A 14,862-nucleotide genomic window follows, 5' to 3' on the forward strand; every position below is an offset into this window, starting at 1 on the left:
GGAAGCTGGAGGACAGGGGATCCTGCTGATGTGACCCACATTGGTCAGTCTGCGGTGGATCGAGGGGACACAGAATAGCAGTACACTCACTGGCCTCATTTCCCCTAACTTTTCTCTTCTGCCAAAGCCACAGACCCCATTGAGTCCAAATTTCCAACCTTCTGCAAACATGCCAGGAATTTTTAAAGCTCCAATGTGCTTTGCTCATTTTCTTCCCTCTGCCTGAAAGGCTGTGCCTGCCATCTTGTATTTAGCAAGTGCCTTCTCACCTCAATGGCCACCCTGACTCTCACAAGATCCAAATTGTCCTGAAAGTAATCAGGAGTCCTGGGAATAAAGAAACAAATATATACTTCCTGCCCTCCCAGACTTCACCTATCACAGGAAAAATGGACCATAAACAGAAATACACACCAGGATAAAAATATGTCTAGAGATCATTCATAAGGGATTAAGCATTTTTGCAGAGGAGAGGTAGTGGGGATACAAAATAATATTTAAAATTGACCTTGATAGGGGATAGGGATTTGTCTAACACACAATGAGGAAGGGCATTCCAAATACAGTGTGTTACTGAATCCTACATGCGAACAGAGTGCTCAGGTAACAGTAAGAAGTAGTCCAAAATACACGATACGTGTCTTGCCTAAAGCAGTGGGGGTGGAAGGTGAGATGGGGCTTTGCAGGAGATCATTCGCTGAAGCCCAAGTTTCAAATGGCAGATGAAGTCCAGGGTAAATTTCCACTAACTGTCCCTCAGTACTTCTGGGCTCCCTCGCCTAGAGAATGTTGGTTTTTACCAAGGGGTTTAGGGGACCCTCCTCTATGTTTGGACAATTTGGTATATGTCAGGAAAAGGAATGAGGAAAAAAAAAAAAAAAAGCCTCCTGGCTGTTTGGCTTTGGTAACCTAGGGGAAAAAAAGGCTCTATTGCTTTTGTCCATGGTTGTATGACAAGATCAAAATGATGCATCTCCCACATTGCTACATGCGTGTGACACAGCTATTGAGTAAGGAAATGGCTTGTGGGAGCTGTGGCTTAGAAACGTGATATGACCTACTGGGTAGTCCCAAGCCCCCTTTAGCATCTGAGTTAGCATTGGGTTTTTGCCGCCGGCACAAATCAAAATGTTGTGCCATTCATTTCAGACAAGTCATGGCCCACCTAGCTCAGCCGTTTGTTTTGAGATGGTGCTACTTTATTTGACCTGGAAAGGAAGGACAGATGGATAGGTGTGCTTATGGAGAACACTTCTTAGAGGTCCACAAAGCCAAGCCTTCTGGAGTTATCTTCAAGACATTAGAGAAGTAGGAGGTGATAGACTCCACTGTTTTGATGCCCTCAAAGAGTGAGCGTGCATCATTGGAGTTGTGGGCATTTTTTATTGGAAATGCAGGCAGGGTACTTAACCCTCACAGCCTGGGGCTCTTCTGGACACAGGCTCCGTGATCTTTTACTTCTCAGGAGTTTGTGGAAGGTGAGAGATTTTAAACAAAAATTAATCCCTCAACAGATAGTTATTGAATGCTTACTCTGTACTCAACAGGATGTCGTGTAGGGGCACACGAGGAAAGTAAGGCATGGCCCTTGTTTTCAAGAACTTACCCTCTAGTAGTGAAGCAACATCCATGCACGGAAGATGGGAAAGCGGTATATACGATAGACTGTAGAGTCGCATTGTTTGTGGAGTTTCAACTACATGCAAAGCAATGCATTTGCGTGCATGGTTCCATTCAATCTCATTAACCCCATGCAGGAGAAAATGTTATTTCCGTTGCAGATGAGTGCAAAGAAACTCAGAGAGGTTCAGAGGGCTTATTGAGAGGCAATAAGCCCAGACCTGGGACTTTGATCCCAGCAGTCTGAGTTCAGAACTTATCCTCTTGCCCCTGTCTACCTCCTCCCTTAGACCACAGCGACCCGCCAGCAGTGTGAGCTTGCAGGGCGGCGTGTGCACAGCTGGGTTTTACCCCTGGGCCTTTACCCTCTCTTCTAAGACTTCTGCTTCTACCCAGGCATGGTATGGACAGTTTTGTCACCTTCATAACTAAGAAAGATTTCCTAGCATGTATCTGTTTTTCTTTTGAATGTTAAGCAAAAACAGTCATAGTTGAGGGATTCAAGGCCAGTGTGAACTGAATGTTGTTAGTGTTTTTTGTCTCATTATGATCCAAAACAATTTTATAAATATCAACCTGAGTTTAGACTCTAGTAGGGGCAAAATTAGCAACCCCACTAGGGAAGCCTTCTGCAATAAAGAGCTAAGGTACCAGTGATGTCTGAATTTTCAGCAGGTCGGTGATGAAGCATCACGCTTTGTCTGTTTGTTGGTTTCCCCCCAAGAATAGGTCTGGAAGACGCCCATGCCAACTCCATGGGATTGGGTGGCAGCATTTCTCAGCCATCCACATTGCAATGATTCTCTGTGAAGCTTGCAGGGAGGAGCAGGGCACCAGCCAAACGCTCAGAGGAACCAAATTTAGGGGCAGCTGGAGCATTTCTGTGCAATAAGAGGAGATTGTGACCAGGTGCTGTGAAGGGCGGAAGCTCTTATTTTACTATAGTCTCAAGCGTTGCTTGAGACATGTTGCTTTTCAAAAGCAGTTAAAGGACCATTTGATAGAAGGAATGGTTGGATTACCCACTGTCTGGATCCATTATAGTCCTCAGATCTATAGGCAGGTGTGTTTAAGAAAGGCCAAGCCTGGATTTTTCTCTCTTTCTTCAATAATCCTCTTTATTTCAACACTCTCTTTGTCTGTCCTTAGAAGTTTCCAAGCAGATGCTTTTTCTCTATTTTTCTTCCAATTTCTAGACACACACTCACTGTCTCCCTCTCTTTCTCATTTCCTTCCAGATCCAAAAGTAGCTTGAGGCCCTGAGTTCATACTTTTATGGTTTTATCTCTGCAACCCCTCATCCTGGGCTTGCTTAATCATTTTTTCCTATTCCTCAATGTATAAATGCAGCAAGTAAAATAAAGCCACTATTCATCAGCCAGAGTTGAAGGAGATAGAGGGCTGCATTTTTAGAGCTTTGGCACAATTGGTGTAGCTGCAGAAAATGACAGGTGCGACAGCTTTCTCTGCTGTACACTGTGCTCAGGTGCGAGGTCCAGCATGGGCATGTGTGGCTGGTCTTCTTCTGGTCAACTACACATGAACCTTTTCATCATTAAAGAAAATACATTGCCGATCCATGCAGGCTGCATACCCTGGATGATCTCTGTTCAAATAGACCAGGCTTGCTCTCTTTAAGAAGAAATTTCTCCAAGGAGCAGGGTGCAGACAGACGTACAGACTGATAAGAGCACTGCGGCTCATCAGTGAAATGATAAACAAGCATCTCTAATAGGCTCTATCTGTCTGTCTGGATTCTGCCAGGATATTGCGTAGGTCAGTCCATGGGCTGTCCATGGGGACCACACATGGGAGGAGTTCCACAGACCTGATGGGAAGGGAAGGCCATTCGCACAAATGCTGAAGGCTGATGGCCACTGGCCAGAGGGCTGGAGGATGGACGCGAGAGCAGCACTGAGGCTGGAGGACAGGAGGCTTTCAGAGTGGAGAGATGTTTGGAGTTGGAGAATTGGGAGTTCCAGGGCTCAATCCAGAAGGCTTAGGTCTGCAAAGGTTGTTTCTCTTTGTATGTCTGGCAGTATGGGTGGAGAGGATGCTTGGATTGGGAGCTTAGTGTTTCTCAGGAATTCCGGAAAAAGGTGAGAGGCGCGGCACGTGGGTGGCTCAGTCGGTTGAGCATCCCACTCTTGATTTCGGCTCAGATCATGATCTCAGGGTCATGAGACTGAACCTTTGTTGGGCTCCACACTCACTGGGGAGTCAGCTTGAGATTCTCTCCCCCCCTCTCCCTCTGCCCATCCCTCGGCTTGCTCTCTCCCTCTCAAATAAATAAATAAATCTTAAAAAAAAAAAAAAAAAGGTGAGAGGATTTCAAGGTTTGGGCAGGGCACTTTCAACTCTTTCTGTCTCTCCTTCCCCCTTGCTGGCCTGTCTCGTCCTGACCTGTGACTATTTCCTGATGACAAGTGGCCATCACCAGCTGTACTTGCCTGGATTAGGGAGAGTTGAGTTTGAAGTCTTCCCTACTTCCCATTTAATCATACAGTCAATTACCTTCCTGAAGGACATGAAGTACCATGGTGTGTTTGAGGAGTCATTTTGTAGAATTATGTTAAGGGCCATCTCTGCAAAAAAGGGAGCCTGTTGAAGGAATTTCCCACCCCAATCTTCTACCAACTCCCCACCAACCAGGGCATTCTGAGGGAACAGTTATGCTTGCTTTTACTTTTTTTTTTTTTTTTTTAACCTGGGAGAATTGTCTCTTCTGCATTGTTGTGGAAACTCGATAAATGAGACAGATAGATGGGGACAGGTATGAGGAGGTGACAGTAGTTGGCTGCCAAGTTACCTTTGTGATCCATCTCTGCAGAAGCCGGCGGTAATGCCGTGGAGACTCAGCAAGACTGATATCCAGCAGTGACAGTTTGGACATCTAAACATGACCTTGGATGTGCCCAAAACCACAGCTGAAGCTATGCCAGCTTCTCAATGTAGTATATCATAGGGGCCGCATAACCGGGTTGGAAATTGTCTGCGTTCGCAGCGTTGGCGTATCTGCAAATGAACATCTTTGGCCCTAGAAGCATGGCGCAGAGCATTGAGACTACTTTGTTGCAGTCAGTTCCCAGTAATTAGACACTCACAGAAAGCCCAGGACAGTCCTCTCGGATTCATCAAGAGGCTGAGATACCCCCACCGTGGGCATCAAAAACAATTATTCAAGCCTTGTAGAGGGTGTTGATCAGAACTTCCTGCACCACGGCTGGCCATTCCCCTGGTGTCTGGCTCCTTTTTAGCTGCTGGGGGAGCACATAGCTGGGCTTCAGCTCTGGCTTCCCAAAACATACCAATTACAAGGAAGTTCTCTCCCGTAAAGTAATGGAAAACTATTTCAAACAAGGGTCATTTCCTAGTGCCCGCTCGCTCTGTAGCTCTCATTTCACCAGAAACCAGATGTCTAAATTAATGGATTTCAGGATGTGGTCTCCAGATCAGGGAGGGGCCAGCAATCCATACTTTATCAGGGCTTCCAGATGATTCTGACGCACACTGAATTTAAATGTTGGAGGCCGTTGGGGAGGGCTTATAAGGACATTCAAAAACACTGAATTTGAAACAAAATAAAATAAAGCTGGATCTGAATCCTGACTCTGCCATTTAATATCACAGTGATTCTAATCAATTTGGGTATTTTTTTCAATTTGGATATTTTTTAACTTGATTTAACTCCCATCTGTAAACTGGCATTAATAAGTGAACCCACATTTCTGAGATGGTAATGTAGTCTATATAATAGGCTTGTGTAGCACCAAGCATACAATAAGATGTGTTCAATAAACATTAGCCATGAATATGAATTTCATAGTTTCTCTGCTGGGATCCAAGCAAAATTTATTTTTTAAGGATTTACTTATTTATTTATTTTAGAGAGAGGGAGAGAGAGAGTGAGAGCAAGTGGGGGAGAGTGGGGAGGGGCCAAGCAGAAGAGAAAGAATCTTAAACAGGCTCTGCGCTCAGCGCAGAGCCTGAAGTAGGGTTCGATCTCACGACCCTGAGATCATGACCTGAGCCGAAATCAAGAGTCGAGTGCTCAACCAACTGAGCCACGCAGGTATCCCCCAAGCACAATTTAGAGCAGAGACCACCCTTAAGGTAATTAAGACAAATAACATTTACCAATGTGTTACTAGTAAAGTATGCTCTGGAGTGTGTTGTTCTTCAGGGATTTCAAACCACTGTGGTTCCAAGTCCACATTCCAGGTGAGGCAGCCTGAGAGGAGGAACATTAGGGAAGTCTGTGAGGAACCTAAGGGAAGGAATGGCATCAGGTGCTTCCTCTGTTGGCTGTACTTCTCTACTCTCATTCACTCTCAGAAGATTCTGGGTATTGTCATCAAAGCCAGAGGCAGTCTTGAAGTACATTCTAGACCAGCCCAAACTTTGCATGTACTCTAGTTACCTAGAGATACTATTAAAATGCACATTCTAATTCATTGCATCTGAGATAGGGCCAGAGTTTCTTCATTTCTACCAGGCTACCATAGGATGGTGATCTGCTGGTTTTCTGACCACACTTCCACATAGTGAGGTGCTAGCTCAGTGCTTCCCCACCCTTAAGGTTCATATGTTTCACCTCTAGATTTATGTTACTCAAGGAATGGTCTAGAGTCAGCAACATTGGCGTCACTTGAGAGCCTACTACAAGTGCAGACTCTCAGGACCCACCCCAGACCTACCAAATCAGTGCATGCATCTTAATAAGATTCCCAAGAAGCGTTAAGCACGATAAAGTCCAAGATCCGCCAGAGTATATATTTTTTCACAGAGCCCTGCACTCAGAAGGATCCTGCACATGGTTAAATGCTCTCCTTTCAATATCTTGAAATTCTTAACAATTCATGAACAATGAGCTCTGCCTTTTCATTATATACTGAGCCCCCCAAATTATGTAGCTGATCCCAGACAAACAGCTCTGCACCAGTGTTTTTCAAACTTTGGTAGGTCTATGACCCAAATGGGCTATTGTTAGAAATTCTTATTTCTGGATACCCAAAGACTAAATCAGTAAGATAGGAGGTGAGACTAAACACCTATAACAAACCCCTCATGAGATTCTGATGCAAGTGGCCCATTCCCTTGATCTTTCCCTAGTAAAGTCATTTCCATCCTGCATTGTCCGGGAAACACAATGAACAGCACAGAACTTGCTGGACACCAGAGCAAAGGTGTTTCTGGTGGAGCAGCTTTCCCTACAGGCATTCTCAGCAAGGCTCCCCACCTGTGCCTGAGTGGCCCTGCAGTGATCCTGTGACATTTACACAAGTACAAGCGGAAAGAAGGCACGATACAGGATATCTCATCTTGAGAGGGACCGCCCGGGGAAGCTGGTGTGCTCAGCGGCAGTTCTTATGTTTTTTATTGTCACAGACCATTTTGAGAACTCAGCAGGGTCAGTCATCCCTCCCACTGAAAAATCCTCCTTTGCACATTCTGAGGAGCGCACGGGACCAGGAATTAGACAGATGTCCTGGCTGAGATATCTGTCACTTCCCAGTCACCAGACAATTCCAAATGGTGGAGTCCTGATCTTTAAAGTAGAGAATGGGTAAGATCATCTACTTCACAGATTTGCTGCAAGAATCAAAAGAGACAGTGTGGATGTAAAAGCATTTTGTACACTGCAAAAGAATGTATAAATTTGAGGCATCGTTATACACACTGAGCTACATTGCTATTTCCAGCATTATAGTTAGGATCAGGACACTGTTTGTGAATTTCGCCTAAGGCCATAGAACATATTTGGTGTATTGAGAGAGGGAAATGAATACAGACAGAGATGTGATTAGGACTTGGCGAGAGAAGCTGGGAGATTTGAAAGTGTAAGGAAAGAGAAGGGAGCTTCCACAATTTGGGGACTCCAGATGCAAAAATAAAAAAGACAAAATCTATTTTTACACGTGCAACCAGTTTTGAGATTTTGGAAAATGCCTTTAGTCTCTCAGTAATTGAACATTTCTGCCCCCGGGTATAATGAAGATAAATAGCAATGGTGGTGGTCCATATTTAGTTTTGACTTCAGAAGCCTTCTGTTAGAATTCGCTATTCTGAGATAATGTTTAGTAGTTAAAATCTGGGTCTCTCTGATCTAGCACATATTATTTGTGTGGCTTGGGAGAAACCTTAGTTTCTTTGTTCTTCTGTTCCTTTAACCAACAGAACCTTGCTCATAGGGCTGTTATAAGTACTGGATGACTTAGTACTCCCCAAATACCTACAGCATGGGAATCCTCGTGCAAAGGGAAAGCTGATGGTGCTCTGAGGGTCTAGCCATTCTGGGTCTGAAAGATGCCTCCAGTTATAACTATTGAATAGTTATGACGATGGGAGTAGTCCTTTGCTCAGGTGGTTTCAGGGGCACTGAACTGCTCAGGACCCAGAAGTCTCAGCCAGAGCTCTGAGGCTCTAATCCCACAAGATTTCTGCTGCCCAGTTCCAGAAAGTGCCACACATGACAATCAAACAGGAAATGTATGTGTGTACATTGGGGCTGGTGGAGGGAGTGTGAAGGCAGGGCATGGTGACAAGTCAAACTAGCGTTGCCAAGAAGACCTGATTCTGATGGTCCCCACTTCCTCTCTGGTTCCTGGACTTACTCGTCTTGTTTTCCCTCCAGGTGCACGATTGACAACCGGGTCACCCGGGTAGCCTGGCTAAACCGCAGCACCATCCTCTACGCTGGGAATGACAAGTGGTGCCTGGACCCACGCGTGGTCCTCCTGAGCAACACCCAAACCCAGTACAGCATCGAGATCCAGAATGTGGATGTGTATGACGAGGGCCCGTATACCTGCTCTGTGCAGACGGACAACCATCCAAAGACCTCGAGGGTCCACCTCATTGTGCAAGGTAGGCGGGGCTTGGCTGGACGGTCTGGGCGGGTGGCTGGGAGAGCCCATGTCGAACACTTTTCCTGTGATCCTCAGCAGAGATGAGTTCTGTTTGTCCATCCGGCCAGGACAACAAGACAACTAATTGTCATTTTGCTGTTAGAAGCTGAATTTTGAAATAAGTTTTCCTGTTGAATAAGACTAGGATTTTTTTTGTTTTGTTTTTGTTCCAATAATATATTTTCTCAGAAAATTATCTTCTAATTATTGCTTTCCTTGGCTTTTTTCTCCTCTTAAGATTTTTCTTTTTTTTTAGGTTCCATCCAGTTCTAAGCTTGTTTTATTTTAAGACCCATGTTTTAGCTTTTCTAGCACTACACACACGCCATGCCCTCCCACAGCCTTCAAAGAAAGCAGAGCCCATCACAGATGCTCTCAACGCCCACCTGGGACACACCCTTCACAGCCACCCGCACTATCTCCAGCTTGCGTGCGTCTCTCATCTCCCAGCCCTGGGTTTCGGATGCCACTTCTCCCTTTTAATAACCTGCGTCTGATTCTCCGTGTTTGATGGCACCCCAGGTTCCTGCCCCCTCTTTCTGCATCCCTCACCCCCAGCTTTTGAGGCCTGTGTATTGGTTTTGGTTTTGCGTCTCCCTTTGTTCTGCCCTGTCCATGTTTCACAGGCCCTGGGGATGGTGCTAGCCTGTTCCCCGCGAAGCAGAACTGGCCCCAGGACATTCAAACAAGACTTTACAATGGTGGACAGTTCCTAATTAGGGAGGAAGAGCCCAGAACCAGACTTGGCCGCATTCGGGCTGTGAGACCTGGATCAAGTTACTGACTGGGCTTCGGGGTTCCCTTCTGTAAAACAGAGTCACTGATGTGACGAGCTTGCTAAATTTTACATGACACTTAGAAGCCGGCCTGGCTCCTACAGAGCTGTCTAAGTGTTGGCCATCAATATTTTTTTAATACTGTTACTACTTTTTAGCTTTTTAAAATTCTTTTACAGTGGACCAAATACCTCATTTTATTATCTCAGAAGCTTAAGCCCAGGGTAGCGAGTGGAGCCTGTCTCCTCTCCTGGGGTCTCTTTCACAGCCTGATTCCCAGTTCCCTTCATCCAGCTGAACGGTATCTAGGGCAGGAAGCTCCTCCAGCGGAGGCTCCTTCGGCCACCCCTCCTTGTCAGGGCACCCAAGGAAAAGGGATGGGCTTGTCAGATGCTTGGCTAGAGAAACAAGGGCAGGAAAGTGGCTGGAGAAGGAAGGCTGGGGAAGGGTGAGATGAGGTGAGCGGGGATGAGACACATCACAGCAAGGGAACTGTGGCCCTCGCTCTGAGCAGGGACCACAGGGACATCTGAGCCCCTCAGTGCTGGGCCAGAGTTTGGCCACACCGTGTGGTTCTTATTTCTTTTTCTCACTCCTCTGAAATTATGATGGCTTTTTCTATTAATTGGTTCTATAAATGAATATTTTTCAAACTGCTGGATACAAACAACATTTTTTAAAGGAGATGGGATTGCATAGAAGGTATCAGCATATTACAAACAGCAGAATAAGTATCATTCCATAAGACTTTTGTTTCAGGATATGTAAGTTTTTGATGTAAAATACATTTTTGAGGGGGCCTGGTGGGTCGGTCAGTCCGACTCTCAATCTCAGCTCAGGTCTTGATCTCAACGTCGTGACTTCAAGCCCCACATTGGGCTCCATGCCAGGCATGGGGCCTACTTAAAAAAATATATATATATCAATCAATCAATCAAAATACATTTTTTTATGGTGGATAGTTGACCGAAAAATAGTTTGAGGACGCTCCAGTGGCACCATCTGTAATCTCTACCAGGGGCTGCTTCTGAAGCCGTCCCCATTGCTCCTTTCACGCCCCGAACTGCACACACTTATTGTCGAGAGCAGGATACCCTGAACTGACAAAGAGAAGTTAGCAAATGCTCACTAGTACAGATACTCACTTTAGGAAGCAGGACCTTTCTGGAACTGGAATATGGAAGGTATAGTGGAAAATGCTGAAACCTCCCTGAAAATAAGGACCATGCTTTTGTCATTTTTTTTTTTCTTAAGCTCTCCCCTCCCAACACACACACCCACACACCCACACATTCCTGCCCTAAGTACCTGGGAGAGTGCCTGATCCAAAGTACACATTTAATAAATGCTTACTGAAGCAAATGGCTGGAATTATAGTCCAGAGGTCTTACACAGGCTCCAAGAGGGGAAGTGGAGCACATGTGGGGGTAGAGACGTGGGAGGGGTGAAGCAAGGGGGTCTACATCAATCTTTGCTCATGTCCAAGCTAATGGAAAATGTCTAATCCCCAGCTAGGTGTTTACATCTGTGACTTGGCTAGGTGGCCTCTTAGCATGACACACCACCTCAAGTATTGGAATCTCATCTTGGGCTAATTTTCGAATGCTGATGGGTGTATTGATCTGGAAACAAGCTAGGCTAAAAAAGGCACTGGTCTTGTACACAGACTCAGTCCAAGCTAATCCGCTGTCGATATGCCTGGGCCAAGCATTATTGACACTTTAATGAATAGTGAACCGTAGTTTTTCAGAGCCAAACTTTCCCCCCTCTTAAAAGCAATCAGACAAACTAAATAGAGCCAGACTCCCCCATTTCTGTATTGGAAAGATGATACATCACCATCCAGCATTAAAAAAAAAAAGAAATATATTTATCTTGGGATCATTTATTGTACTGAACATAAACCCTAATTCCCCTAGCAGGAGCTGACTGTCTGGATTTTGTTGAAGTTGCTATTCAACCCTGAACACAACGCTGCTGGAATGAAAGTCAGACATATTAAGTTTTCAAAATGGTATTACAATCATTAAACACTCATAGACATATACTTGCACGCACACACACATGCACACATGCACAATAGCAGAAAGAACGGAACCAATAGTCTGCCCCTGAGTATGTGTATTTATACATATGTAGTCAGCTTTACATACAAATAAACCCACGCAGAAGGAAGGTAATCACACTTTCATAGTATCATGTGAGCTGCTTAAGGGAGAGATTATGTCTTTCCTCTTGTTATCAAAATACCCTTTGTACCCCCACTAGTTCTTTGTTCTGGATCTTCTCCATGGTTGTGAAGGAGTATCTTTAGTTCTCGCAAGCAGCTGGGATGCCACCTTTGCATCTGCCTGAGAATCAGACCTTCGGCCCTTTGTTCATGTACTTATTGGGGCTTCATTCCTTCATAGGAGGAATAATCACTGACAAACAACTCTGGCTACTAGTACTTTGGCCAACTGCTTAGCACACGGAGATGAATAAAAAAGCTGCCTTTGAAGAGTTAGTTCCCATTCGTGTGCAGATGGACTTCTATAATGTTAGTCCAAGTCATGCCCAAGAATTCATTTCTGGAAGTGTAACTACTTTGGCTGAATCCTTCTAGGACTGCCCCCGCTGGACACTCCTGGAAAAACCTGCGACGTGGGGCCCCTTACCTGCATGTTTTCTGATTATACATTTTAATAGAATTCAGAAATGACTTGTACAGAAATCAGACTGGTCTTTTTATGTGGCAGTGGTCCTGAGCACGAGGCTGTCCCTGAGCTCAAGAACAGAGGTGAAGGGCTAGGGGCCTTTCCTTGGTTCATGCTTTCCAGAGCTTCAGCTGTACACATCATCTCCGGTCCTTCCAATTCTCAGAACAGCCTTTCACTGGTGGCAAGTTCTAGATATGTTTTTTCTTTAAAAGATAGCTCTGGGGCTACCTAAATTCTCCTAAATCTTCCCCAGGCTGATGGGGGTGGGGGTGGGTTCCGAAGGTCCTGGCAGGGCTGGTCAAGTGGCTGGAATGTGGAAACATGGACTGGGTTAGTCTAGCCTGGGCTGCAGAGGAGAACCCCTGCAGTGGGCAGCATAGGGATGGAGGAGCAATAGTAAGTGGAGCCATGGGGACCACCAGGCAGAGTAAGGGTGAGTGTCAAACCACAGAGATCTCAGTCTCCATGGCCCAGAATGTTAGACCAGCCTGCCAGGAGAAGGTGACAGTTCTCCTGATTTGTATTGTCCAGGGTCAACATGGAGGGACATGCAGACTTGTGGCTGCAGGCACTGAGCCCAGGTGACCACGTGGAACAAGTCTTCTAGACAAGCCAGGAGTAAGGGACAGCTTTGACAAAGAGAGTGGCAGTGTGGGAGGAGGAAGAGGGAAAAGACGGCTGGGGCTAGTGGTGGGAAGGGGAGAGGGCAGGAGAACTGAGTGAGGTACCTACTCACCACAGTGGCTATTGAAAATTAAATGAGCTAAAACCAAATAAAATTTAAAATTTACTTCTTCAGTCACACTAGCTACATTTCAGGTGCTTCTGTAGCCACATATGACCAGTGGCTACTTTATTAGCCAGGAGTGAAATGGAATATTCTCTCGTCTTAGAAAGTTCCTTTGGGCATTGCTGTATGTGAGTACCATTATGGGCCAGTGCGTGTAAAAGCAAGAGTGAGTTTCATTAACGTAAGGGGTCAAGCGTGGTATGGAAAAGAGAATGGAGTTTTGGAGACAAGGAGGAAATAAGAAAAGACACAAGTCTTTTAAAAACAAGAGGATTACTACAAAGATAAAGGGCTAGAGTTCTTCTGTTAGCTAATAAGGCAGAGAAGAAAGGCCAGAGTGTGAAGATGTATGCAAAGGAAAATAGAATTTGGAGGTTGGTTACATGTGGATGTGGAGGGGGTAGGGAGCACATCAGGACATTGAGATTTTACCTGAGCGTTCTGGAACAAGTTGGCACTAACTCATCTAAAGCATCATGCACTAAAGCATCGTGTGGCAGCGTCATGACGCACCTCAGATCCTTGGACTTCTTAATTTTTGGATGCCTTGAATACTCCCTTCAAAAGGAGTTTGTGGAAAGTAAGAAATACCACCCATGTATTTTCACACCCACTTAGGCAGCCAGAACACAATCTTTTAGGCCAGTGTGAGAGAGATCCATTTTAGATTTATTGAAATATGGGTCTAATGATTTCCATCCCTTTGACCTTAGGGTGTTCTGCTTTGTGAATATAATTAATAAGTGGCTGCTTCTGGAGTCCAGCTGCATATTTTAACTCTATTCCTCTTGATTCTGCTGCTTCTCAGGGTATCTAAAATGGCTGTACCTCTTTCTCCACGGCTTTTTGGAAGACAATGTCTTGTGGAGAGCTCAGAGTGTATAAAACATCTTGTGAGACTGAATAGTTTGCTAAATTAAGGGCAACGTGGAAACCCTCTCAAAGCCCTCATGGTCTTGCAAGTGCCCTTGTGTGATGGGAGAGCATAGCTTCCTGGTGGTCCACAGAACATTAGCGAATGTCCTTCTCATCCAGGCACAGAGTCCTGGGTGTTATACCTGAGGGGCTTTAATCTCACTCAGAGACACGTTTGCATGATAGCAAATGTTCGTATACAGTGCTCTTAAAACAGGGATATTAGTGTAATAGCAATAATAATAAAAATAATAATAATTAACAGAGCTTTTGGTTTTCCAGGCTCTATCTAGGTCTCTCTTTTGTCATTGGAGTATCTAATCACCCCCTCCCTTTTGTTTGGTGTAAATGAGTTTTCCAGTTTCTTCCTAAACAGAATTAATCTGAAAATCCCTGCTATTGTTTGATAGTTAATTACCTGTCTTTTGGAGTCAAACAGCTCCAAAGCTCATGAAAGGGAGGAGACACTAATGCCTCTGGAATGGGGCAGGGATGAGAGAAAGAAGGCGGGGTATCGCTGTCATTCCCTGTGTCAGAGGAATTCGAGAGAGAAAGGGCCTAGGCCAGGGAGATAGTCAGTGCGGCCTGGTGACTTGCAAACAATGGAGCTTTGGCTCCATCCAGCCCTTCATTTACCTTTTACTGTCTTTGTGTTCTGAGACCTCTCTTCTTACCCGCCTGATCTGTATAATCGTGTTTCTTTCCAATCCTGAATAATTAATTGACCTTGTCAAACTAAACTTATTATTATGATTAAGGGAACAGGAACAATAACTTTTAATTTCTGGACACCTACACCCCGTAGACCCCCCCTTCCACTCAGCCTGTACAAGAGGAAATTTGAAACACAAGATATCAAAGGGAATAATGTGCTCTAATCCTTACATCGAGAGCAAAGATTTCTGTCTCTGCAGCCACATCACCTAGAAAGCAACGTGCCCTCCTAGCGCTGCAAGGCTCCCGTAGCGTTGAGAAGACCTTTGTACCAACTAATTTCCATTCAAGCTACAGCTTGCTGAGCTTGTACTAGAGGGAAACGTCACCATCCGGTTCTAAATCAACAGAAGTCACCTTCTGAGTACATCTGTGCTCTTCGGGTTTCCATAGCCTGTGTGACAGTAGGTCAAATTTGCCACCCCAAACTGCTTTCCAAA

At 45.1% G+C, this 14,862-nt stretch overlaps 1 protein-coding gene across 3 annotated transcripts in view; it reads left to right on the plus strand.

Moving 5' to 3' along the window:
* NTM (neurotrimin) overlaps window positions 1-14,862 on the plus strand; it is a 409,150-nt gene that overhangs the window by 225,117 nt on the left and 169,171 nt on the right. For all 3 annotated transcript variants that reach the window (XM_035009314.1, XM_035009315.1, XM_035009316.1), the window contains exon 2: window positions 8,255-8,487. In XM_035009314.1, coding sequence (XP_034865205.1) covers window positions 8,255-8,487 — 233 coding nt within the window. The remainder of the gene's footprint in view (window positions 1-8,254; window positions 8,488-14,862) is intronic.

Source organism: Mirounga leonina, unplaced genomic scaffold (assembly GCF_011800145.1).
Source record: "Mirounga leonina isolate KUSES-001 unplaced genomic scaffold, KU_Mleo_1.0 Mir_153, whole genome shotgun sequence".
Classification (NCBI taxonomy): Eukaryota; Metazoa; Chordata; class Mammalia; order Carnivora; family Phocidae; genus Mirounga; species Mirounga leonina.